We start from the raw sequence: 25,764 nt of genomic DNA, 5'->3' as shown, positions 1-25,764 counted from the left end.
ATAGAATTATCTTTGACAATACCTTATCAAACAATGGGAAAAAGAATTCACAATGTATGTCAAAATAAAACAATTCTAATGTCATGATAAATAGATCTGAGGATCCTTCACATCAACCACAAATATTATTTCCTCAATTGTGTTATCAGCAGGCGCTGGATGCATTTAGCAAACATTGGCATCTTGCCTATCCTTTCTCATCTGAAACTGAATTGGATTCAGTTTGAATTTGAATTGTTTTTTGAAGGAAGTAAGGAGATGGATTATGGTTTTGCCCTGCCCACTCTGCACATTGGCTTTGTAATTCTGAGAAAGAATTACCCCTGTACCGAAAAAGTTATCATGCTGGTAGGAGGGTGATCTTTGAGGAAATTCCTGGCGTTAGTTTCCCCATTCTTTCCTTATAACTCAATTTGAGGCCTCTGGCTAGAAACTAGACTTACAACAGAGCTCACTTCCTTGTGGCTGGGCCAGTTCTCATGACGACGGGATCATCAAACTTAAGACCTGGTGTAACGAGTTTGGAAACGTATTCTCGGTGAATCAAGTCAGACAGACATCCTTAGCCACCGGCAAGTCTCTGTGACTGTGTAATGAAACTTCAAACTTTCTGGCCTTTGGGGACTCCACCCTCCAAGCTAAAAGCTGGAAAGTCCTACCCCTGCCCAAAATGATGAACCGTTGTTATTAGCCCAGCCTTATTTTGCAGATCACCGCGGCTTTCTCAAACAGCGAGACTTTATTCTGCTTGTAATGATTTCCCTGAATTTATCTCCGGAGAGAAAGTAGAAGACAGAGTTTGTGATGATGCTGAGGAAAGCAACAGGCCTTGAAATAGTGTATGCAGCCTTTATACCCTCGACAGTACAATCCGAAAGGGTGATATTTTCCAGTCTGGATACCATACGGACATTCCGCATGATGTGGTAAGGAGTGAAAAAGGTGGAGAAAATAACAATTGCCAGTATGACGAGCGTGAGAGGTTTCTCAAGTGTCACACTTCGAGTTCGGTCTTGACTTAATTTCTTGAGCATGTGTGCGGTTTTCACGCAGAAGACTCCCATGATGCACATCGGCAGCAGAAAGCCGACAACGGTGAGACACACATTATAGATCAAGTTGTGGATGGCGTTTCCCGCACTCGCGTAATCGACACACTTGATGACGGTGTTGTTATCGTGAGCCGTGACACCGATGAACGTTAACATGGGCAGGACTTCCAGAGTGACAAAGATCCACAAGGCGATGCAGATGACAATGGCAACCTTTTTCTTCTGAAACATGTGGATCCTCATTGGGTTGCTCACCAGTAGGTATCGATCAATGCTAATACAGGCCAAGAACAGCATGCTTAAGTACATGTTGGTGTAGAGAATGTATCTGTTCAGCTTACAGAGAAGACCGCCAAATATCCATTCTTTATCATTGGCATAATAGGCCACAAACATTGGCAGCGTACAGATAAAGACCAGATCCGAAATGGAAAGGTTGAAGAGGTAGATATTGCTGCACTTCCATTCCTTCAGACAGAATATGTAGCCACTTATCACAATGACATTACCTATCAGCCCTAAGATGAATTCAATGGAATAGAATGTTGTGAGGTAATAGGTGTCCAAGACTTCATTGATCTTCGAGCATGACTCATTCATTTCCTGTAAATAAAAACCAAGTTAGTTGTGACGTAAGTACGAAATTCATAATCTCGGACTATTAACACAAACAATTATCAACATTTTTCCAGTCATTTACCTGATCTGGGTGGCACTGCTGGACTACCATTGATTGTCCATACTTAATCGCCCTTGAAAAGCTGGTAGTGAGCTGTCTTCTTGAATAGAACTGAATGGCTTGCAAGGCAATTTCAGTCGATAGTTGAGAGGCAGTTAAATTTTCTTTTATTGTTCATTGATGGGATTTGGGCATCGCTGGCTAGGCCAGCATCTATTGCCCACCCCTAATTGCCCTTGGAAAGGTACTAGAAAGCTGTCTTCTTGAACTGCTGCAGTCCCTGAGGTGTAGGTACACCCATGGTGCTGTTAGGGAGGGAATTCCAGGGGTGGGATTTTCCGACTGTGCTCGCCCTGAAACCGGAAAATCCCGCCCGATGTCAATGGACCTTCCCATGGTCCACCCCTCGCCCGCTATGATTCCCGTGGCGGGTGGAAAGGGAAAATTTGCCCCCAGGATTTGGACCCAGCGACAGTGAAGGAACGACGATATGTTTCCAAGTCAGGATGGTGAGTGATTTGAAGGGGCACCTCCCAGGTGGCACTGTTCCCAGGTATCTGCCAACCTTCATGATGATAGTGGACGTAGGTTTGAAAGGTGCTGCCTTAGGGACCTTGGTGAGTTCCTACAGTGCATCTTGTAGATGGTACACATGACTGCAACTGTGTGTTGGCAGTGGAGGGAGTGAATGTGGAAGGGGTAGCAGTAAAGTGGGCTGCTTTGTTCTGGATGGTGTCAAGCTTCTTGAGTGTTGTTGGAGCTGCACTCATCCATATTGCCGGGATCCAGAGTTATATTTAAGCCAGGCTGGTTAAAGATGGCAGATTTCCATACCTATAGAACACCTGGACACCATTGCTGAGACTAGCTTTCATTTTTCCAGATTTATTTAATTGAATTTCCCTGCATCAGCTGAGGCAATGGGAATTGGAGGGCAGAATTCTATCAGTTTTGCACCAATTGTTGGTTCAGGCGAGTAAATTGGTGTGTAGCTCACCATAGAATTATAGAAACCCTACAGTGCAGAAGGAGGCCATTCGGCCCATCGAGTCTGCACCAACCACAATCCCACCCAGGCCCTACCCCCACACCAGCTCGCATTTCTCAACAGATAATCCAGCACTTGGTGTGAGGAAAAAATGGAAGCGTGGCTCATGTCGTAACGCTGGCAAGTCAGGGTGTGGCTGGAAAATGCTGGCAATATGGGGAATCCCACGATCGAGGCAGCCTTTTTATAGGGTGCCCTGATCTCCAATAACAAAAAGAGGCAAAGCCCCGAGGCATATGGAAACCGTCCGCCCCACGCACATGGTGACCTCCCATGCACATGGGAAACCACACTCCCACCGTGCTCTCCCAACAGACACAAGAACTCCCCCTCCCCCACCCCCCCTACACACAGGGAGAACCCTCGAAGGTGCCCTGTTTCTGTCCCCCTGGCACTGCCCCCTGGCACTGCCCCATAACAGTACAAGGGGACACTGCTTGGGTGCCAGTGGGCAGTGCCAAGGGACAGTGCCAGGGTTCTAGGGTTGTCCCCGGGCATGCCCCTCTCTCTGCAGGAGCTATACTTACCTGTCCGCCGTGGTGGGTTCCCTTTACCAGGCTCATGCTATTAAATTCCCAACATGGGGGAGGGGGGGAGGGAGTGGCATGGAGGGGAAGACCATTAATGATATTATACTTGATTTAAATTAGGTTCACAACCTTTCTGGATGGAATTTTGTTACATCACTGGCAAGGAGCAGGGAAAAGAAGTTTTGAATGGACCTACTTCACGTTAAGTTGATCTTTCTTTACACCCTAGCTATGACTATAACACTACATTCTGCACTCTCTCCTTTCCTTCTCTATGAACGGTAGGCTTTGTCTGTATAGCGCGCAAGAAACAATACTTTTCACTATGTTAATACATGTGACAATAATAAATCAAATCAAATCAAAAGTAGAAAACGAGATCTTGCTGGCAGGATTCTTGTTTTTTGACTCCCATGGGGATTTGTGTCCATGTCGCTGCCCGCATAAGGTAAGGGCGCAAAATCGTGGCCAAAGTCTTGTTTCTGAATGATTAGGTCAGGCTTGGGATTACTGGCTCATTAAGATAGCCATGATGTGACAATACCATTATATTACAGATAGCAAGTGGGTGCACCGATAAACATTTACAAGTTGCACATTTACAGAACTTAAAACAAACTTGAAGGATTTGGTCCCTTAAGAGTTTGTTATGTTGATGGTGGGACTAGAACTCTCACAACACCAGGTTAAAGTCCAACAGGTTTATTTGGAATCACGAGCTTTCGGAGCACTACTTCATCACCACTCACCTGATGAAGGGGCAGCGCTCCGAAAGTTCGTGATTCCAAATAAACCTGTTGGACTTTAACCTGGTGTTGTGAACTCCTGACTGTGCCCACCCCAGTCCAACGCCGGCATCTCCACACTGGGACTAGAGTTGTTATTTTAAAATATTTTCCTTTTTTGTCTATCCTTGGAAAACATGTTGAACAGGACAAATTATACCACTTATACTCATAGCATTCTCCAGTGTGACAAATATCTTCATGTTAATATTTTAGAGCTAATGTTTAGCTCTGGGAAGATTAAAGTTTCAGTGTAGAAACATTGATGAATATATCTAAAGCAACTTGGCATCTATTAATCTTAAAAGATTGGGGCCTTGTTGACTTGAGGGGTTAACAGCTGGAAAGATATGGGCCATGAGACAACAGCTGGGTTTACCTAGTTGCCCTTGAGAAGGTGGTGGTGAGCTGCCTTCTTGAATCGCTGCAGTCCATATTCTGTGGGTTGACCCACAATGCCATTAGGGAGGAAATTCCAGGATTTTGACCCAGCAACTGCGAAGGAACGGCGATATATTTCCATGTCAGGATGGTGAGTGGCTTGGAGGGGAACTTGCAGGTGGTGGTGTTCCCATGTATCTGCTGCCCTTGTCCTTCTAGATGGAAGTGATCGTGGGTTTGGAAGGTGCTGTCTAAGGATCTTTGGTGAATTACTGCAGTGCATCTTGTAGATAGTACACACTGCTGCTACTCAGTGTCGGAGGTGGAGTGAATGGATGTTTGTGGAAGCGTGCCAATCAAGCGGGGCTGCTTTGTCCTGGATGGTGTCAAGCTTCTTGAGTGTTATTGGAGCTGCACCCATCCAGGCAAGTGCGGAGTATTCCATCACACTCCTGACTTGTCCACAGTTTACTTCCACTAAACTTGTGATCTTGTAGTCTTTATATCAGACCTCATACAAAATATGTTCCTATATATCTGGGTTTGTTATCATAGAGTCATAGAATCCCTACAGTACAGAAGGGGGCCATTCGGCCCATCGAGTCTGCACCAACCACAATCCCACTCAGGCCCTATTCCCATAACCCCTCATATATACCCTGCTAATCTCCCTGACACTAGGGTTAATGTAGCAAGGCCAATCAATCTAACTTACACATCTTTGGACTGTGGGAGGAAACTGGAGCACCCGGAGGAAACCCACTCAGCCACGAGAAGAATGTGTAAACTCCGCACAGACAGTGACCCAAGGCCGAAATTGAACCCAGGTCCCTTGCGCTGTGAGGCTGCAGTGCTGACCACTGTGCCACCGTGCCGCCCCTGTTAAAATGCAACCATCCATTCATAAAACAAACTGAAGGTTTGTGAGGAATTTCAGGACTCATTTTCTGCCCTTGTCTGATTGTTGGTCAGAATCTCTCTCTGTCGACTTTCCAAAGTCCTGATCAAGATATTTATTTCCCTACTTTACATTATTTGCCTTTCTGCCATTTTTTTAAGAACGGAATGAGATGCAAAGTGATAATAGAAATGCCTTTCCAAAGAAATGGTTTCATTCCTTACTTCCCTATTTTTGTCCCCCTCTTCTCACATCACTTTATCTACTTCCAAAAGAGAAAATGCTGGAAAATCCCAGCAGGTCTGGCAGCATCTGTAGGGAGAGAAAAGAGCTGACGTTTTCGAGTCCAGATGACCCTTTCTCAAAGCTAAAAGGCATAGAAATTGGAGATATTTATACTGTAGGCTTAGGAAATGAAAGATGAGTCATAGCCACAAAAACAAGGGGAAAGGCTAAGAGGTGCAAATGGCAGTCCATAGAGAGAATAGAGGGTGTGAATGGCCAAACGGCAGAGAAGCTGAAATCAGAGGGTAAACTGTGATGGATGAAAAAGTGGGGGGAGGGGGAGATGGGTGGGAGTGAGGTAAAATTGAGAAAAAGGGGGAAGAGGGAACACTCGCTGCCACTTCTCTTCCAGGAACTACTCACTGCCACTTCATCTACTTGTTTGTTCTACACAGGGAAACGCTTTCTCTCAATGCGGTTGAATAGCTGATCGAGGGATTAACTCCATTAAAGGATTAAAGGATTTCACAGAACAGCTGTCATTCCTGTTCTTTCCAACATTCCGTTTTGGAACAAATACAATGGAATGTTTTAAAACAGGAGATTCAATGAAAAACATTAACTTGCAATTTCTGCTCCCGGAGATGCAGTCAGATAGTCAGGTGGTCTCAAAATAATCCTCCCTGCTCTGGTAGGGTAGTTTGGACAATAGTAACTCTTAATCCGCAAAACTCTGCCAGGGACTTTCCTTCCACATAACCGGATTACATTTGCAAGTCTTCCAAGACATGAAACGAGCCAATATTTATTCCTGAATGAATGTCACTAATAAAAGATTGCCTGCCCAATATCACATGGTTTTTCATGGGCTCTTGCTTGGTGCTTGTGACCACACTGCTGGTTATATATATCACTCCGGGACATCCTGAGGGCATGAAAGGCTCTAAAACAAAATCAAAGGCAAAGAGAAATGCTGAAAGGATGGCACGGTGGCACAGTGGTTAGCACTGCTGCCTCGCAATGCCAGGGACCCGGGTTCAATTTTCGCCTTGGGTGACTATCTGTGTGGAGGTTTCACATTCTCCCCGTGGCTGCGTGGGTTTTCTCCGGGTGCTCCAGTTTCCTCCCACAGTCCAAAGAAGTGCAGGTTAGGTGGATAGGCCATGTTAAGTTTCCCCTTAGTGCCCCAGGATGTGAGGGTTAGGGTGATTATTGGGTTAATATTGGGTTTACGGGGTAGGGCCTGGGTAAGATGCTCTGTCAGAGAATCGGTGCAAACTTGTTGGGCCAAATGGGCTCCATCTGCACGGTAGGGATTCTATGATTCTAAGTTTTATGGGCGGCACGGTGGCACAGTGATTATCACTGATTTCTCACAGCGACAGGGACCTACCTGGGTTCGATTCCAGCCTTGGGTGACTGTGCGGAGTTTGCACATTTTACCCGTGTCTGCATGGGTTTCATCGGGGTGCTCCGGTTTCCTCCCACAGTCCAAAGATATATGGATTAGGTGGATCAGCCATGCTAAATTGCCCATTAGTGTCCCCCAAAGAGGTGTAGATTAGGGGAATTAGTGGAGTAAATGCATAGGGTTATGGGGATGGGGTTGGGTGGGATGCTCATTCGGAGAGTCTGTGCAGATTTGATGGACCAAATGGCCTCATTCTGTCCTGTGAGGATATTACTATACTATACTATGGAAATTAGATAGGAGCATAAATCAAAATAGTAGAATATTTTACAGGTGCTTTAATAAAAGCATGAAGGTTGTGATGGGAATAGAACCATCAACAAATGCACAGGATTGTGCCACAGATAACAAGAAGGAAATGGAAGAAATAGAAAATAATTATGCTGCTTTGGTACTTAACAGGGAGAGATAGCAGGTAGACATGACATTGAATGATGAGATGAGATAAGTGAATTTAAAAGTAAAATTAAAAGGATGCACTGTAGGAACTAAATAAAGTGAAAAAGGATATAGCCCGTGGGGTCAACATGATTGCATCCATCTATTTTAAAATAATCTAAGGAAGAGGTAGCAGAGTCATTACTAAATATATTTACTAATTCATTGCCAAAAGGTGTAGCGTCAGAAGACTGACGGATAACCAATGTAATCCCTGCATTTAAGAATTTGTTCAGGGATTATAAATCATTCAGCTTAACACTAGAGGCAGGACAAATAATACAAAAGGAGAGAATGGAAAAATATCCAGAAATGAGAAATAGAATAATGACTATTCAGACTGCATTCGAAATGGACGGAACTGATTGACATGTTCTGAAGAAGTAACAGAGAGAGGGTAGACAATGGTAACACAGCAAACCTAATATATCCGGACTTCCAAAAAATGTCAATGTGTTCCATGATAGATAAATAACGTTAGTGAATGTTGGGATAGTAGACAATTAAGTGACAGGAATCACAGAATGTAGTTGAGGCCAAAACATTGTCTGATTTCAAGAAGCAATTAGACATAGCTCTTGGGGCTAAAGGGATTGAGGGATATGGGGGGAAGGGGGGATCAGGGTATTGAATTTGATGATCAAAATTAATGGCAGAGCAGGCTCGAAGGGCATTAGCACTGGTCTACTCCTGCTTCTTATTTCTAATTGTTATGGTGCAGAAGGAGGCCATTTGGCCCATTGTGTCTGCACTGGCTCTCCAAATGAGGATCATATTGGGTGTAATCCACCCAAAAAATTTCTAAGTCTAATTCCTGGTGGGAAAAGCAATGCGATTCCCACTGGGTGGGTTGGCGTGATCCCATGGACTGTTTGGGTCGAATGACCGGATTTCTGTTCCGCATATCCTACTTAAGATTTAAATGCAAGTTCAAAGAACTATTCTAAGAAATCGAATCGTAGAATCAAGAGCACATAATGTGGCCATTCAGCCCATTGAATTTGCACCAACACGCTGGAAGAGCATCCCAGCCAAACCCTCCCCTCTGCCCTGTCCCTGTAACCCTGCACATTTACCATGGCTAATCCATAACCTATACATTTTGGGACACTAAGGAACAATTTAGCATGGCCAATGCACCTAACCTGTACATCTCTGGACTGTGGGAGGAAACCGGAGCACCCGGAGGAAACCCACGCAGAAACGGGGAGAATGTGCAAAGTCCACACAGACAGTGACCCAAGCTGGGAATTGAACCTGGGTCCCTGGCACTGTGAGACAGCAGTGCTAACCACTGCGCCATCGTGACAGAATAGGTTCAGGAGTAGAGCGCGTGACCCTTTGGGCATAATTCTCCAGGAGAGAATTCTCCAAGGTGGATCTCCAGGAATACTCTGAGGCTAGAAGCTGGATCTCCTTGCAGCCACTGAAATTGGAAGATCCACTGAGTAGATGATCCCTCCACTCACTACTGTGGTGTTCGAGAGTCAAGGGTGGCTGGCAGCCTCCAGCCCAAACTCCAGAGGCTGCTTCCAGCCCAAACTCCAGAGGCAGCCTCCATTCCAAACTCCAGAGGCAGCCTCCATTCCAAACTGCAGAGGCAGCCTCCATTCCAAACTCCAGAGGCAGCCTCCATTCCAAACTCCAGAGGCAGCCTCCATCCCAAACTCCAGAGGCAGCCTCCATCCCAATTTCCAGAGGCAGCCCCATCCCAAACTCCAGAGGCAGCCTCCATCCCAATTTCTAGAGGCAGCCTCCGTTCTTCAGGGAACTCCAGAATTTTGCACAACATGGGGCATTTTTCCACTGTTATTGTGGAGAATTGGGCGTGGTGGGGGGCGGGGGGGTGGATTCAGGTCAGTCCTTCATCTGCATGACATTATTGGTTCCACACCGGCCTCCAATGGGACTCCCAATCCATCATGGCAACCAGCATTGGAAGATTGCACTGTAATCTCACACCGGTGTGAAACTGAATTTTGGGCTCGTGCTGAATTTGCCTCCCATCCATTGACTCTGTCTACACTTCCCGCTGCCTCGGCAAAGCAGCTGGCATAATTAAGGACCCCACGCACCCTGGACACTCTCTCTCCCACCTTCTTCCGTCGGGAAAAAGATACAAAAGTCTGAGGTCACGTACCAACTGACTCAAGAACAGCTCCTTCCCTGCTGCCATCAGCCTTTTGAATGGACCTACCTCGCATTAAGTTGATCTTTCTCTACACCCTAGCTAAGACTGTAACACAATATTCTGCACTTTCTTGTTTCCTTCTCTATAAACGGTATGCTTTGTATAGCATGCAAGAAAAAATACTTTTCATTGTATACTAATACATGTGACAATAATAAATCAAATCAAATCAAATCAAAAGTCAAATCACCTGACATTGTACCACTGGTGGGGATATGAAAGAATTCCGCCTTTTGAGTTTGCTCTTTCTTCATTTAAGATCATGGCTGATGTTCCAGCTCAGCTCTACCTTCCTGCCCTACCCTTCAATTTCCTTAATCCCCAAAAATCTATCGATCTCTGAATTGAACATACACTTGAACTGTGAGGGAGAAGTCACCTCTCTGGGGAAGAGAAGTCCAAAGGTCCACTGAGTGAAGGAAATTCTCCGTATCCCACTCCTCAATGTTGGACTGAAATTACATTTTCCAGCCCTTCTCAGGAGTGAGATCTTCCAGTCCCGCCAATGGCCTGCGGTGCATTCCCCAGCAGGTGGGGGTGCGAAGCACGCAAAACCCCGTACACGTTGTCGGAACTGGAAGATCCCATCAGCTAATGTGGGCCATCTCCACTGGTGGAAAATATGCGGTGGGAGGCTAGAATATCCAGCCCTTTCCCCCGAGAATAAATTCTGGAATCTCGTTCTAGACTCTGCAACCTCTTAGTGCCTCCTGTCAAGCCCTGTAAGAATGTTACACACTTTATTGAACTCATCTCCCGTTCTCGAACAGTCCTGAGAATATAGATTTCGGTTTACTCAGTCTCTTATCTGAACATCCTGTCATACCAGGAAATGATCCAATCTTTTCCTTCGGAGCACACAGCTTTCCTATATCCTATAACTCAGTGACAAATTTGCAAATCATGAACTGTTATTTGCATCAGGCACTGTTTTTATTGAGAATCCAGGAAAATTCTGTTCATGTCGAGGCTCAGCCTTCCAACACTGATTTTGAAAAGATTGAGGGCTGTTTTTTTAAATTGACACTCCAGAGTGTGAAACTGGGTGTTACTGGCTGGCCTTAGCAAAATCACTCTGTTTCCATTACAGTTGGCTTAATGAAAATTGGGCAGTTTCTATAGTGGCACAGTGGTTAGCATAGCTGCCTCACAGCGCCAGGGACCCGGGTTCAATTATAAGACCATAAGAAATAGGAGCAGAATTAAGTCATTCAGCCCATTGATTCTGCTCCGCCATTCAATCATGGCTGATATTTTTCTCATCCTCATTCTCCTGCCTTTTCCCCATAGGCCCTGATCCCCTTATTAATCAAGAACATATCTATCTCTGTCTTATCTCTGTCTGGGCGGCATGGTAGCACAGTGGTTAGCACTGCTGCTCCAGGGACCTGGGTTCGATTCCTGGCTTGGGTCACTGTTTGTGTGGAGTTTGCACATTCTCCTCGTGTCTGCGTGGGTTTCCTCCGGGTGCTCCGGTTTCCTCCCACAGTCAAAAGATGTGCGGGTTAGGTTGATTGGTCATGCTAAAAATTGCCCCTTAGAGTCCTGAGATGTGTAGGTTTGAGGGATTTGCGGGTAAATGTGTAGGGATACGGGGGTAGGGTCTGGGTGGGATTGTGGTCGGTGCAGACTCGATGGGCCGAATGGCCTCCTTCTGCACTGTAGGGTTTCTATGATTCTATGATTCTAAAGACACTCAATGACCTGGCCTCCATAGCCTTCTGTGGCAAAGAGTTCCGGCCTTGGGTGACTGTCTGTGTGGAGTTTGCACATTCTCTGGGTTTCCTCCAGGTGCTCCGGTTTCCTCCCACTGTCCAAAGATGTGCAAGTTAGTTGGATTGGCAATACTAAATTCACCATTAGTGTCAGGAGGAGTAGCAGGGTAAATATGTGGGCTTATGGGGATAGGGCCTGGGTGGGATTGTGGTTGGTGCAGACTCGATGGGCCAAATGGCCTCCTTCTGCCGGGAAGGCAAGTTGCCAAGGAACCCACGTCGAGGGGTTAGCACCTGCCACAATATCAAAATGGGGTCTGTCACTTTCAATGCTTCAATTCCTTCTCCAACAATTTTCTGGTTCAGAGGAACTTTGATCAGCCATTCCCGCTCCAGATCTTTACATTGCATGGTTGCTCTGGCCACATGCCCAACACAGAACTCTGTATCAGCCATCAAAGACACTGTCAGAATTAATCTTGACAATCGTCAATATAGAGTGCTCACCTTCACTTACATTTGAACAGGCGGAGGCATTCAGCACATTGGACACATTCCCCCATTCCCCCATAGATCATGGCTAAGCATTTAACCATCTCGGCATCATCTGACATTCTTACCTCATCAAAATCTCTTGATCTCACGCAGGCATGAAAGGGAAAAATGACCCAGCGCCGCAGCCTTTTGGTTGGAGTGAGAGCATCAGATTTCCTGGATCTTTTGTACTTTCCCACTGGAACTTCTTGCAGCGAGCGCTCTCTGGCTGATTTTGCTCTCCCGTTCTACAACAAGAATGAGAAGAAGGTCCTTCAAAGATCGCTACTCAGATTAGAAAATTCATTTGGTCTGGATTGCAGAACATGAGGTGGAGATTCCGGAGTTGGACTGGGGTGGGCACAGTAAGAAGTCTCACAACACCAGGTTAAAGTCCATCAGGTTTATTTGGAATCATGAGCTTTCGGCATGCTACTCCTTCACTCAGCTGATGAAGGCTCTGAAAGCTCATGATCCCAAATAAAGTTGTTGGACTTTAACCTGGTGTTACGAGATTACTTCCTGGATTGCTGAAGGAAGTGGGAATTGCTGAGGACTGGGTCACAATCTTCGAAATATCCTGAGCTTTCAGGGTGGTGTCAAAGGACTGGATGATTTTGTAAATGTTACATCTCTGTTTGAATAAACGGAGATGTATGAATTGGTAATTAAAAGTCCGTCATTGTGGATGGTGGGGAAATCTTGTAAGACATTAGTTTTTGACAAAATTAAATGTCGCTTGGAAAAATATTGGTAAATGGGTTAAATCCAGTGTGAACTTGTTAAGCCATATTTGGCTTGGCTTGATTAAGTTCTTTGATAAAGTAATGGGAAGTGAGTGAGAGTACCGTGGTTCAGAGAGAGAGAGAGAGTTGGGGCAGGCTTGATGGGCCAAATAGCCTCCTTCTGCGCTGTAGGGATTCTGTGATTGTATGTTGTCTGTCTGTACTAAGCAAAATTGAATATGGGCAGTGACTATATAGAATTGAAGTTGACAAAGGGACAGAAAGCAAAGCACAGATATGAATTGTTATTTCTAAGAGTAGATTCGAAGTAGAATCATACAGTGCAGAAGGAGGCCACTCGATCCATAGAGTCTGCACTGACCCAGTCCCTATCCCCAGAACCCCATGCATTTACCCTAGTTAGTCCCCCTGACTGACTGTCTGTGTGGATTTTGCACATTCTCTTGATGTATGTGTGGGTTTCCTCTTGGTGCTCTGGTTTCCTCCCACAGTCCAAAAATGTGCAGGTTAGGTTGATTGGCCATGCTAAATTAACCCTTAGTGTCAGGGGGACCAACAGGGTAAATAGTTGGAGTTACAGGGAAAGGGCCTGGTTGGGATTGTTGTCGGTGCAGACTTGATGGACTGAATGGCCTCCTTCTGCACTGTAGGGGTTCTATGATGCTGAGGGGCAATTTAGCACGGCCAATCCACCTAACCCACGCGTCATTGGACTGTGGGAGGAAACCGGAGCACCCGGAAGAAATCCAGGCAGGCATGGGGAGAATGTGCAGACTCCGCACAGACAGTGACCTAAGCCGGGAATTGAATCTAGGTCCCTGGCGCTGTGAGGCAGCAGTGCTAACCACTGTGCCACTGTGTGGAGCTATGTTCCGTAGGGAGGGAGCTCGGGCCACCACTCTTTCTGATGTCAGTCAAAAACCTAAACGTGGCCAGGGGGCATCATTTCAAAGCTACGAAACTATGTACTAAACAATGAGAATGATAATAACATATAAATCGACGCATGCCAGATGAAATTTAAGATGTGGAGATGCCGGCGTTGGACTGAGGTAAACACAGTAAGAAGTCTAACAACACCAGATGAAATTTAATGCAGAGACGTGTGAAGTAACTCATTTTTGTAGGAAGAATGAAGGGAGACAATGCAAAGTAAACACAACATTTTTTTTACTGGGATATAGGAACGGAACGACCAGGAGCTTTACTTACACAAGTCTCCGAGGAGAAGATTAGACGGAAGCATTCAAAATCTTGAAAAGAAGAATGAGGTTTCACTGCCAGAAGATCCTGCAAACCGAGGGCTAAAGTGAGTCGGAAAGGAACCAGAGGTGACAGGAGGATAAAGAGAATGTCACGCAGCAAGGTGCAAGATATGGAATGGGTAACACGAAAGGCCGATGGAGGCAGATTCAACAATAACTTCCAAACTCAAACACATGAAAAGGAAAAGACAATGCTGTGCTACAGGTTAAAGAAATGGTGGAGAGTTGGAGAAATTAGACAGTTCCCTCTAAGAGCTTTCACAAGTATGATGGGCTGAAGGGCCTTCTCCTCTGCTGTAAAATTCTAATATGATCCTCTGTGATTCTCAGATCATTCGCTCAAAGAAATTAGAATCATAGAAAGAATCATAGAAACCCTACAGCACAGAAAGAGGCCATTCGGCCCATCGAGTCTGCACCGACCACAATCCCACCCAGGCCCTACTCCCATATCCCTACATATTTACCCAACTAATCCCTCTAACCTATGCATCTCAGGACTCTAAGGGGCAATTTTTAGCATGGCCAATCAACCTAACCCGCACATCTTTGGACTGTGGGAGGAAACCGGAGCACCTGGAGGAAACCTACGCAGACAAATTAGTTGAGCAAACCCATCTTTTCCTGTCTGTACTGCAACATTGTACAAGTTTGCAAGTTTCAAGATTATTTATGAGTCACATGTTGGCTTACATTAACACTGCAATGAAGTTACTGTGAAAATCCCCTAGTCGCCGCACTCCAGTGGCTGTTCGGGGACACTGAGGGAGAATTTAGCATGGCCAATGCTATTGCAGACCAGATGAAATACATCAGTGTAAATAGTGGGATAGCGGTGGGTGAGAATCTGTGTCTGTGTGTGGTGTCAGGTTCACAGGTTTGATCAACAACTTTTTGTTAAATTTGCAGTTGTGCCAATGTCCTAAGGTTACAGTCACTGAATCCATAAGGTGTGTGGAGAATTTACTCTGCACTTCTATTTCGCTGGAACATAAATCGTGTAATTATTGAAATTAAAAAAGAAAGAGGTGATTCAGCAAACAGGTTTGATCAGAACACGATGTGGAAACTATTCGTGAGGACACGGTTAGACACGGCTCACTGAAACACATTTCCCAGCAAGAATACCATGATTACGACGACTTGGTAACAAGTATAACAGGTGTGTAGTAATTTTCTGCGAGCGTTTTAATTGTCTCTGATAGAATCTCATTCATATCCCCAGACTCTTGTCAGTTTGCTGAGCTTTGAAACAGTTGATTTGGGGAACACCACCACCTGCAAGTTCCCCTCCAACCTATTCATCATCCTGTCTTGGAAATCTATCACTGTTCCTATACTGTTGGTGGGTCAAAATCCTGGGACTCCCTCCCTAACATTAGAAGCTGGGTACACAACAACTTGCATTTATATAACGTCCTGGATGAAATAAAACCTTATCGGGCACCATTTTGATACCTTAAGTTTAAAGTTTATTTAATAGTGTCACTCGTAGGCTTACATGGACATCGCAATGAGGTTACTGTGAAAATCCCCCAGTCGCCACACTCCAGTGCCTGTTCGGGTCACACTGAGGGAGAATTTAGCATGGCCAAGGCACCTAACCAGCACATCTTTTGGACAGTGGTAGGAAAACAGAGCGCCCGGAGGAAACCCACACAGACACGGGGAGAACGTGCAAACTCCACACAGACAGTGACCCAAGCCAAGAATCAAATCCAGGTCCCCAGCACTGTGAGGTAGCAGTGCTAAACCACTGTGCCACCATGAGATACCATTCCCAGCACCACCTTATCAGAGATGACAGCAAAATATTTCAAAGCCCATCTTTTCAATCCTCTGAAGACTTGCAATACAAAAACAGCCATATGTGTCCTGTTTGACACATTGACAAAGAAGCCACAGTACCCGATACGCACTTAAAGCACGTGGGCATGAAAATTATTGGTACTTTCAGTTGATGAAATTACAATTAATGACTTTATCACAATGAGAGACACTCACTTACCCTTTAGGATACGTGTCGGTATTTGTAACCCTTTTGTTATGATGCCACCTGCAGCAGTCCAGGTTTAAAATGAAACGTTATTTCCTGATCAGTGTGATACTGATTCAGAAACTGGCTGATTACCACACTTGATCTGCTCAATATGGAACATGTTGTATTGCGGACCAAAACTTTACCTTTGATGAAGGTGTGTCACTCACCTTGTAGTCCTCGTCTGTTTGTTTCCTGAATTGTTTACATAGTTCCGCGAACAATTCTTTCAAAATAAATGCAACGCAGCAACCTTTGTTATGAATCAAAGAGCAAGCAAACAATAGTCACCTTTTTTGCAAACAAGCAGAAGAAGGAAAGCATTTTCCCTGCACCAGGCACACTGTACAGGTAATTCCTCAACTCTTCCCGAAAATAGTACCACGCAATCTGTAACATCCACCAGAGAGGTTCCAACATCTGAATGTGCTCCCTGGCTGGACTTTCAACTTGTTACCCGGTCAGCATGAAGCTGCTGAACCAGCGGCATGGTGGCACAGTGGTTAGCACTGCTGCCTCACAGCCCCAGGGACCCGGGTTCGATTCCTGGCTTAGGTCACTGTTTGTGTGGAGTCTTCACGTCCTCCCTGTGTCTGTGTGGGTTTCCTCCGGCTGCTCCAGTTTCCTCCCACAATCCAAAGGTGTGCAGGTTAGGTTGATGCTAAATTGCCCCTTAGTGTCAAGGGGATGTTGAAATTGCAGGGGCCCTGGCAGATATATTTAAAATGTCGGTATCCACAGGTGAGGTGCTGGATGATTGGAGGATAGCTCATGTTGTTCCGTTGTTTAAAAAAGGCTCAAAAAGTAATGCAGGAAATTATAGGCCGGTAAGTTTGACGTCAGCAGTATTATTGGAAGGAGTACTAAGAGATACTACAAATATTTGCATAGACAGGGACTTATTAGGGAGAGTCAACATGGCTTTGTGCGTGGTAGGTCATGTTTAACCAATCTATTAGAGTTTTTCAAGGAGGTTACCAGGAAAGTGGATGAAGGGAAGACAGTGGATGTTGTCTACATGGACTTCAGCAAGGCCTTTGACAAGGTCCCGCATGGGAGGTTAGTTAGGAAGGTTCAGTCGCTAGGTATACATGGAGAGGTAGTAAATTGGATTAGACATTGGCTCAATGGAAGAAGCCAGAGAGTGGTAGTGGAGGATTGCTTCTCTGAGTGGAGGCCTGTGACTAGTGGTGTGCCACAGGGATCAGTGCTGGATCCATTGTTGTTTGTCATCTAAAACAATGATCTGGATGATAATGTGGTAAATTGGATCAGCAAATTTGCTGATGATACAAAGATTGGAGGTGTAGTGGACAGTGAGGAAGATTTTCAAAGCTTGCAGAGGGATTTGGACCAGCTAGAAAAATGGGCTGAAAAATGGCAGATGGAGTTTAATGCAGGCAAGTGTGAGCTTTTGCACTTTGGAAGGAAAAACCAAGGTAGAACATACAAGGTAAATGGTAGGACACTGAAGAGTGCAGTAGAACAGAGGGATCTGGGAATACAGATACATAATTCCCTAAAAGTGGCGTCACAGGTAGATAGGGTCGTAAAGAGTGCTTTTGGTACATTGGCCTTTATAAATCAAAGTATTGAGTATAAGAGTTGGAATGTTGTGGTGAGGTTGTATAAGACATTGGTGAGGCCGAATTTAGAGTATTGTGTGCAGTTTTGGTCACCTAATTACAGGAAGGATATTAATGATCTCAACTGGTATTTGATTTCATTCCCGCTGTAAGTATTCATATCATTTTACTTTCTTGATATACTTGATTTAAATGCAAAATTCAAATTTCTGACAATGGATTTCTCTCTTTCGTTCTCACTCTCTTTCTCTCCCACTCCCTCACTCTTGTACTTCTTTTTTCTCTTTCTCCCTCGCTCCCTCTTTCTTTCTCTTTCTCTGTCTTTCTCTTTTTTTCCCTCTTTCTCACTTTCTCTCACTCTTTCACTCTTGCTTTCTCTCCTTCTCTCTTTCTTTCTCTTTATCTCTCTTAAACTCTCATTTTCTCACTCCTTATCTCTCGCTCTCTTACTTTCTCCTTCACTCTCTTTTTCTCTCTGACACACACTCCCTCTCCCGGTCTTTCTCTCTCACTCTCCCTTTCACTCTCCTTCTTCCTGTTTGTTTCCTTCTTTCCTTCTTTCTTTCCTTCTTTCTTTCCTTCCTTCTTTCTTTCCTTCTTTCTTTCCTTCCTTCTTTCCTCCTTTCTTTCCTTCTTTCTTTCCTTCTTGCTTTCCTTCCTTCTTTCTTTCCTTCTTTCTTTCCTTCTTTCTTTCCTTCTTTCTTTCCTTTATTTTTTCTTTCCTTTTTTCTTTCCTTCTTTCTTTGTTCCATTCTCTGTTTATTAACTGCAAGTTAAGCCACTGTTCCTTTTTCATTTCCCTCTACGTTTTTGTTCATCTTTATTCTGGACAATATTCAACAGCTCTACTTCCTGTCAGTCCTACCCTCCATTCCCACAACTGCATTTGGTATTGTCTCTGCTCCTTCAGTTATTGCGGCTCTGCACCATCACACTCTTCCTCAAAACCATTTTGAGCTTAAGCTGTCTCCCTGCGTACGTTCAAAGAACTGAAACAGGGAAGGTTTGGCTGTAAATACATGGAAGCTTCATTCTTGAATGGAAATGAGGGACATGGAGTGCCTCAAAGTAGTGGAGACACTAAATAGAGCAGAAGAGTTGACTTCAAGCGGTGTTTTCAGTTGAGCTTTGGTATTGGGACAAGGGAGCGTTGGCAAAAGCTGAATATAGCTAAGCTCAGGATTAATACCACAAAGCATTTAATCATATAAAGAAGGAAAGACCTGCATTTATATGGCACCATTCACAACCACTGGACATCTCAAAGCACTTGACAACCAATCAAATACTTTTGGAATGGTATCACCCTTGCATTTTGGAAATCTGGCTACTATTTTTAACACAGTAATTTCCCATAAGGAGCAACATGGCAATGACAAGATAATCTTTTTTTTATGATGCTGGTTAAGGCGTAAATATTGGCGAGGATATTGGAGATGATTCTCCTGCTCCCCTTCAAAAGCAGTGATGTGGAATCCTTTCTGACCACCTATGAGAGCAGGCAGGTCCTCAGTCGTCTCATCGCAGAACTAACTCCACTTCTGGGTGGCACGGTGGCACAGTGGTTAGCACTGCTGCCTCACAGTGCCAGGGACTCGGGTTCGATTCCTGGCTTGGGTCACTGTCTGTGTGGAGTTTGCACATTCTCCCCTTGTCTGCGTGGGTTTCCTCCGGGTGCTCCAGTTTCCTCCCACAGTTTGAAAGATGTGTTGGTTCGGCGCATTGACCCAAACAGGCACCAGATTGTGGCGACTAGGGAAATTTCACAGTAACTTCATTGCAGTATTAATGCAAGCCTACTTGTGACACTAATAAATAAACTTTAAACTTTTTTAACTTGAGCTAAGTATCAGCTTTCACCACTCTGCTCAAATTCTCTACTGGGAATTGAACCTGCATTCTGGTGACGCAAAGCAAAAAGGCGTGCTAAACAAACCATGGCTGATGCATAGTGTGACACTAATAGTTGACGGGGATTTCCGCATGGAGTAACAAAGGGGAAAACACTGGAGATAGGCTTTGTTTGCATCCCACTGCTGCAGCGCTGGTACAAGTTTATTTGGCTTTGGTACGGCAGTGGGATTGCTGACTTAGCCACAATCAAATGGCAGATCTTGACAGTGGAGCAAAGTGTGTTCAGACGTCCAGGGGAAGATCAGTTTGGGTCTTACCAGCTGATGTATACTTTACAGTCAACAACTCTTCACACTGATAAGAAGCCTGCGTGGTAAATGCACCCTTAAATGTTGTCATGGTTTCAATAGAAGGAACATGGGAGATAGGTTGAATGCCCTCCATCATTGCTTCATACGTTGTGATTTCAGGCTGCTCTTGGGGCTAAAGTTCCCCTTATCTCTTGCTCTTGAAGAATCAAAAATAGACACTTCTATCTCCCAGTAGAGGGCTATAAATATTTATTTAATCAAACTCATTCAAACAATAACGGAATCCATTGCTGTTTAAATAAATGGTGAGAATCCCTAACCTAATGTCCTGCTAATAAACAGGGTTTAGTTGTGTCCTGCAGCACCGGTGAGGTATGATATTATTATGGTATAGTTCCAATATAAAAACGTACGTCACTTTTTCGATTTTTTTTTGGTGAGAAGGGGGGATCAGTCTCTTGAATTGGATGATCAGCCATGATCATAATCAATGGCAGAGCAGGCTTGAAGGGCCGAATGGCCTCCTCCTGCTCCTATTTTCTATGTTTATCAGATTGAGATCCGAATGAGTGGGGTTGCCTTATGGGGAAAGGTTGGACAAGCTGGGCTTGTTTCCACTGGAGTTTAGAAGAGTGAGGGGTGACTTGATTGATGTCTATAAGATCCCGAACGGTCTCGACAAGGTGAATGTGGAAAGGATGTTGTGGGTGAGTCCAGAACTAGGGGGGCACTGTTTTAAAATTAAGGATCGCCCTTTTCAGACAGCGGTGAGGAGAAGTTTTATTTTCTTTCCAAGGGTTGGGCGATTTTGGATGGTTACAGATGGATGGGAATGTGGAATTCAAGACACAAACAGATCAGTCATGATTTTATTGAACGGGCCCGGGAGGGGGAGGGGGTTGAATGGCCTACTTCAGCTCCTAGTTCATGTGTTCGTATGTAACAACAACAGGGGAATGAGGACATTTAATAAGATATGAGAAAGAAAAAGAACAGATTTGAAATCTCAGTTACACCCCTAATGGATCACTTCATCACATAGCCTTTTACAGCAGGGTAAGAACACAAAGATTCTTCTGATACGTATTTGCAAATGTGCATGTTTAAAAGTTGAGAGAGGCCAATGTCACTCTCCATGTGATATTACTTGTGTCAAAATTGTCTGAAATACTCCCATTTCTCACACCGTGCCATCAAACTCTGAACCCTTCAGTCTGTGCAGATTTGATGGGCTGAATGGCCTTCTACACTATGATTCCCAGAACAGGGTTCATTTATATTCACGGAGTAGAGTATTCCTTTTATGATGGGATTAATAGTGTTGGATCCTGATACACAAATGTGGTGCAGCCTGGGGATCGACAAAGGCAAAATCCTGGTGCCTGATCTTATTGGATCCAACAGGTCTAACTTGGTCCTCTGGACAACACATCCGGAACTGATGTCACTGGTGTGGGTGTCTTCAGCTTACATCTCCTTTGGGAACCTACTTTGGGGATTCCCCAATCTTATTCCCCAATCATGCCAATTGAATAGCAAAGTGACCTGTGCCCAATCTAATCCATCACTTAATTACTGACTCATTTTAATTTTGCTATGTTGACATCTGTTGTAGAACGATGAATATGGCTCACTCAAGCTTTTCGTTCTGATCTACAACGAGAAGAAATTCCTTACTTGAAAAGGATAAACTGGCACTGACGGGGATGCAGAGGAGATTCACGAGGTTGATTCCGGAGTTGAGAGGGCTGGCTTATGAGGAGAGACTGAGTAGACTGGAGCTATACTCATTGGAATTCAGAAGAATGGGGGGAGATCTTATAGAAACATATAAGATTATGAAGGGAATAGATAAGATAGAAGCAGGGAAGTTGTTTTCACTGGTGGGTGAAACTAGAACGAGGGGGATGGCCTCAAAATAAAGGGGAGCAGATTTAGGACTGAGTTGAGGAGGAACTTCCTCACACAAAGGGTTGTGAATGTGTGGAATTCTCTGCCCAGTGAAGCAGTTGAAACTACCTTATTGAATGTTTTGAAGGCAAGGATAGAAAAAGTTTTGAACAGTAAAGGAATTAAGGGTTATGGTGGGTGGGCGGGTAAGTGGAGCTGAGTCCACGAAAAGATCAGCCATGATCTTATTGAATGGCGGAGCAAGCTCGAGGGGCCAGATGGCCTACTCCTGCTCTTAGTTCTTATGTTCTTATGATGTGGAATTCATAGAATTCCTAAAATGCAGAAGGAGGCCATTTAGCCCATCGCGCTTGCACCGACAATGGTCCCACCCAGACCCTATCCCCACAACCCCATACATTCACCCCTGACAGTAATGGACAATTTAGCATGGCCAATCCACCTAACCTGCACATCTGGGAGGAAACCGGAGTACCTGGAGGAAACCCACGCAGACACGGGGAGAATGTGCAAACTCCGCACAGACAGTGACCCAAGCTGCGATTTGAACCTGGGTCCCTGATGCCGTGAGGCAGCAGTGCTAACCACTGTGTCACCATGTTGCCCCGGAGCAAGGGCGGATCAGGTTGACTTCTCCATCGTCATCAACTTTGGAAGGAATGTGTTGGCTTTTCTGATCCCTCAATACAACAGCTCCAAATGAAGGACAAAGAATGACAAAAATAGTTACACCCCGTCACGAATAACATGCCACATCTCCAAACAGCAAAATGATCATTTATTCAAATTCTGCTTCATGACAGTTTCTCAGACCATGTTAACGTGCATGTAACTGAGTTAAAAAGTACTGTACATCGAAAATATTTTCAAACTGAGATCTTCAAATTGCAAAAATACTCCACATTTAAATTACATTTTGGTCACATTAGCTTTTCTTCCCAGAACATATAGCCCATCACTGGAGGCTTTCTAAAGCATCATTGGTTAGTGGTGAATCTTACTCAGGTTTCCACGTGACTAATTGTTAGCAAACCATGGATTGTAAAATCATAGAATCTTAATGTACAGAAGGGACATATTTGGCCTATCGTAATTATTCTGGCCCTCTCACAGAGCTATTCAATTGGACGCATACACCATGCTCTTTCCCAGTAACTGCAATCTTCTCCCTTTCAAAACATGAAGGCTCCTGCAGTTGAGTAGTCTCTGCTGATGGTGCTGGGGCAAGAGAGCTCCCGGCCAATCTGATGGGCCAGCAGCTGTCTTGGGCATGACTTGCTGATGTTGAGAGGCAGAAGTCCCACTCTTATCCTATTAAGGGTACCCCAGCCGTCGTGTAAATTATATTTACACTGAGGTTACAATACCTCCCGGAGAGGGTACAAAATAGACTTGCAATGGGAAGTACAGGGTGTACCAATCTGGAGAGGGTGAACAGGTCAGATCTCTTTTCTCTTTGCAACCACAGGTTTTGGTTGAAGCTAAGCATATAAATGCATTTAAGAGAAGGCTAGAAAAGCCTAGGAAGGAGAAAAGAATAAGGATAAAATTAGATGAGGGAAGAGGTTCCAGTGGACTGGGCTTGGTGCTGGGCTAGATAGCTCTGGATGGTGAAGGAATCTAAATTTGGAATCAGTGCATGGAAATAAACCTGTCATCATTTTTTTTATTATTCATTCGTGGGACATGGGCGTCGCTGGCTGACCAGCATTTATTACCCAGCCCTCGTCGCCTGAGGCAGTTGAGAGTCAACCACATTGCTGGGGCGCTGGTGTCACATGTAGGCCAGACCAGGTAAGAATGGCAGATATCTTCCCTGAACGGCATTAGTGAACCAGATGTTCACTATTCAAATTCCATCAGCTGCCGTGGTGGGATCCGAACCCGGGAACATGAGCTGAGTTTCTGGATTAATACCACTAGGCCATTGCCTCCCCAGAGACATAAAATTATCAAAAATGACTTGACATCACAGTCATATCGTTCCGATCGTTATCATGGGTTGGATTTAATGGAGAGAGGAATTACCTTCCAACAGCCCCCGCATCACACCCTAACCATATCCCCGGACTAAAGGTCCATTGGCACCTTGTCACTCAGCAGAGATCCAGCTGTCCCATTGCGATACTGGGGTGACATTGATAGGGTTCGAGTGGGACTTCTGCCTCTCAATGTCAGCAAGTCATGCCCAAGACTTGTTAACCGGGAGTGTCTCGGAGGGAGGTGTTGACCCGTTAGAGAAAATCTCCATTACAAGAGAGGAAGTGTTAGGTTTTTTAGGGAACATTAAAACTGACAAAGCCCCAGGGCCTGATGGCATCTATCCTCGACTGCTCAGGGAGACGAGAGGTGAAATTGCTGGGCCTCTGACGGAAATCTTTGTAGCTTCTTTGGACATGGGTGAGGTCCCTGAGGATTGGAGGATAGCGAATGTGGTCCCGTTGTTTAAGAAGGGTAGCAGGGATAACCCAGGAAATTATAGGCCGGTGAGCTTGACGTCCGTGGTGGGGAAGTTGTTGGAGAGGATTCTTAGAGACAGGATGTATGTGCATTTAGAACGGAACAATCTCATTAGTGACAGACAGCATGGTTTTGTGAGAGGGAGGTCGTGCCTTACAAATTTGGTGGAGTTTTTTGAGGAAGTGACAAAAACGGTCGATGAAGGAAGGGCCGTGGATGTCATCTATATGGATTTCAGTAAGGCATTTGACAAGGTCCCACATGGCAGGTTGGTTAAGAAGGTTAAGGCTCATGGGATACAAGGAGAAGTGGCTAGATGGGTGGAGAACTGGCTTGGCCATAGGAGACAGAGGGTAGTGGTCGAAGGGTCTTTTTCCGGCTGGAGGTCTGTGACCAGTGGTGTTCCGCAGGGCTCTGTACTAGGACCTCTACTATTTGTGATATATATAAATGATTTGGAAGAAGGTGTAACTGGTGTAATCAGCAAGTTTGCGGATGACACGAAGATGGCTGGAATTGCGGATAGCGAAGAGCATTGTCGGGCAATACAGCAGGATATAGATAGGCTGGAAAATTGGGCGGAGAGGTGGCAGATGGAATTTAATCCGGATAAATGCGAAGTGATGCATTTTGGAAGAAATAATGTCAGGAGGAGTTATACAATAAATGGCAGAGTCATCAGGAGTATAGAAACACAGAGGGACCTAGGTGTGCAAGTCCACAAATCCTTGAAGGTGGCAACACAGGTGGAGAAGGTGGTGAAGAAGGCATATGGTATGCTTGCCTTTATAGGACGGGGTATAGAGTATAAAAGCTGGAGTCTGATGATGCAGCTGTATAGAACGCTGGTTAGGCCACATTTGGAGTACTGCGTCCAGTTCTGGTCGCCGCACTACCAGAAGGACGTGGAGGCATTGGAGAGAGTGCAGAGAAGGTTTACCAGGATGTTGCCTGGTATGGAGGGTCTTAGCTATGAGGAGAGATTGGGTAGACTGGGGTTGTTCTCCTTGGAAAGACGGAGAATGAGGGGAGATCTAATAGAGGTATACAAGATTATGAAGGGTATAGATAGGGTGAACAGTGGGAAGCTTTTTCCCAGGTCGGAGGTGACGATCACGAGGGGTCATGGGCTCAAGCTGAGAGGGGCGAAGTATAACTCAGACATCAGAGGGACGTTTTTTACACAGGGGGTGGTGGGGGCCTGGAATGCGCTGCCAAGTAGGGTGGTGGAGGCAGGCACGCTGACATCGTTTAAGACTTACCTGGATAGTCACATGAGCAGCCTGGGAATGGAGGGATACAAACGATTGGTCTAGTTGGACCAAGGAGCGGCACAGGCTTGGAGGGCCGAAGGGCCTGTTTCCTGTGCTGTACTGTTCTTTGTTTGTTCTAAGACAGCTGCTAGCCAATCAGATTGGAAAATCTCTCTTGCCCCAACAGCCTCAGAAGAGATTACTCACCTGCAGGAGCCATCATGTTTTGAAGAGAAGATGACGTGCAGCATGATGGCACAGTGGTACAGTGGTTAGCATTGCTGCCTCACAGAGCCAGGGACCCGGGTTCAATTCCGGTCTGGGGTGACTGTCTGTGTGGAGTCTGCACGTTCTCCCTGTGTCTGCGTGGGTTTCCTCCAGGTGCTCCGGTTT

At 45.1% G+C, this 25,764-nt stretch overlaps 1 protein-coding gene across 1 annotated transcript; it reads right to left on the bottom strand.

Moving 5' to 3' along the window:
* Positions 1-710: 710 nt before the first annotated feature.
* Positions 711-25,591, bottom strand: LOC144485897 (succinate receptor 1-like). The gene is made up of 5 exons (XM_078203968.1): positions 25,579-25,591; positions 16,167-16,249; positions 12,459-12,581; positions 12,034-12,195; positions 711-1,655 (listed from the first exon to the last, which is right to left on the bottom strand). The coding sequence occupies exons 1-5, from the start codon at positions 25,589-25,591 to the stop codon at positions 711-713; spliced, it is 1,326 nt and encodes a 441-aa protein (XP_078060094.1).
* Between the last annotated feature and the right edge of the window lie 173 nt (positions 25,592-25,764).

This window comes from Mustelus asterias, chromosome 3, assembly GCF_964213995.1.
Source record: "Mustelus asterias chromosome 3, sMusAst1.hap1.1, whole genome shotgun sequence".
Lineage (NCBI taxonomy): Eukaryota > Metazoa > Chordata > Chondrichthyes > Carcharhiniformes > Triakidae > Mustelus > Mustelus asterias.
Note: the sequence above shows the minus strand (reverse complement) of the source record. Positions and strands in the feature narration are given on the sequence as shown.

What these genes read in the sequence shown, in the direction of transcription:
- LOC144485897 (XM_078203968.1), bottom strand. An exon ending in AAACAGACGAGGACTACAAG is followed by an intron (nt 12,582 to 16,166) that starts GTGAGTGACACA and finishes TTATTCAAACAG; the next exon opens with AGATGTAACATTTACAAAAT. An exon ending in GCAATCCAGGAAGTAATCTC is followed by an intron (nt 12,196 to 12,458) that starts GTAACACCAGGT and finishes TTCTTGTTGTAG; the next exon opens with AACGGGAGAGCAAAATCAGC.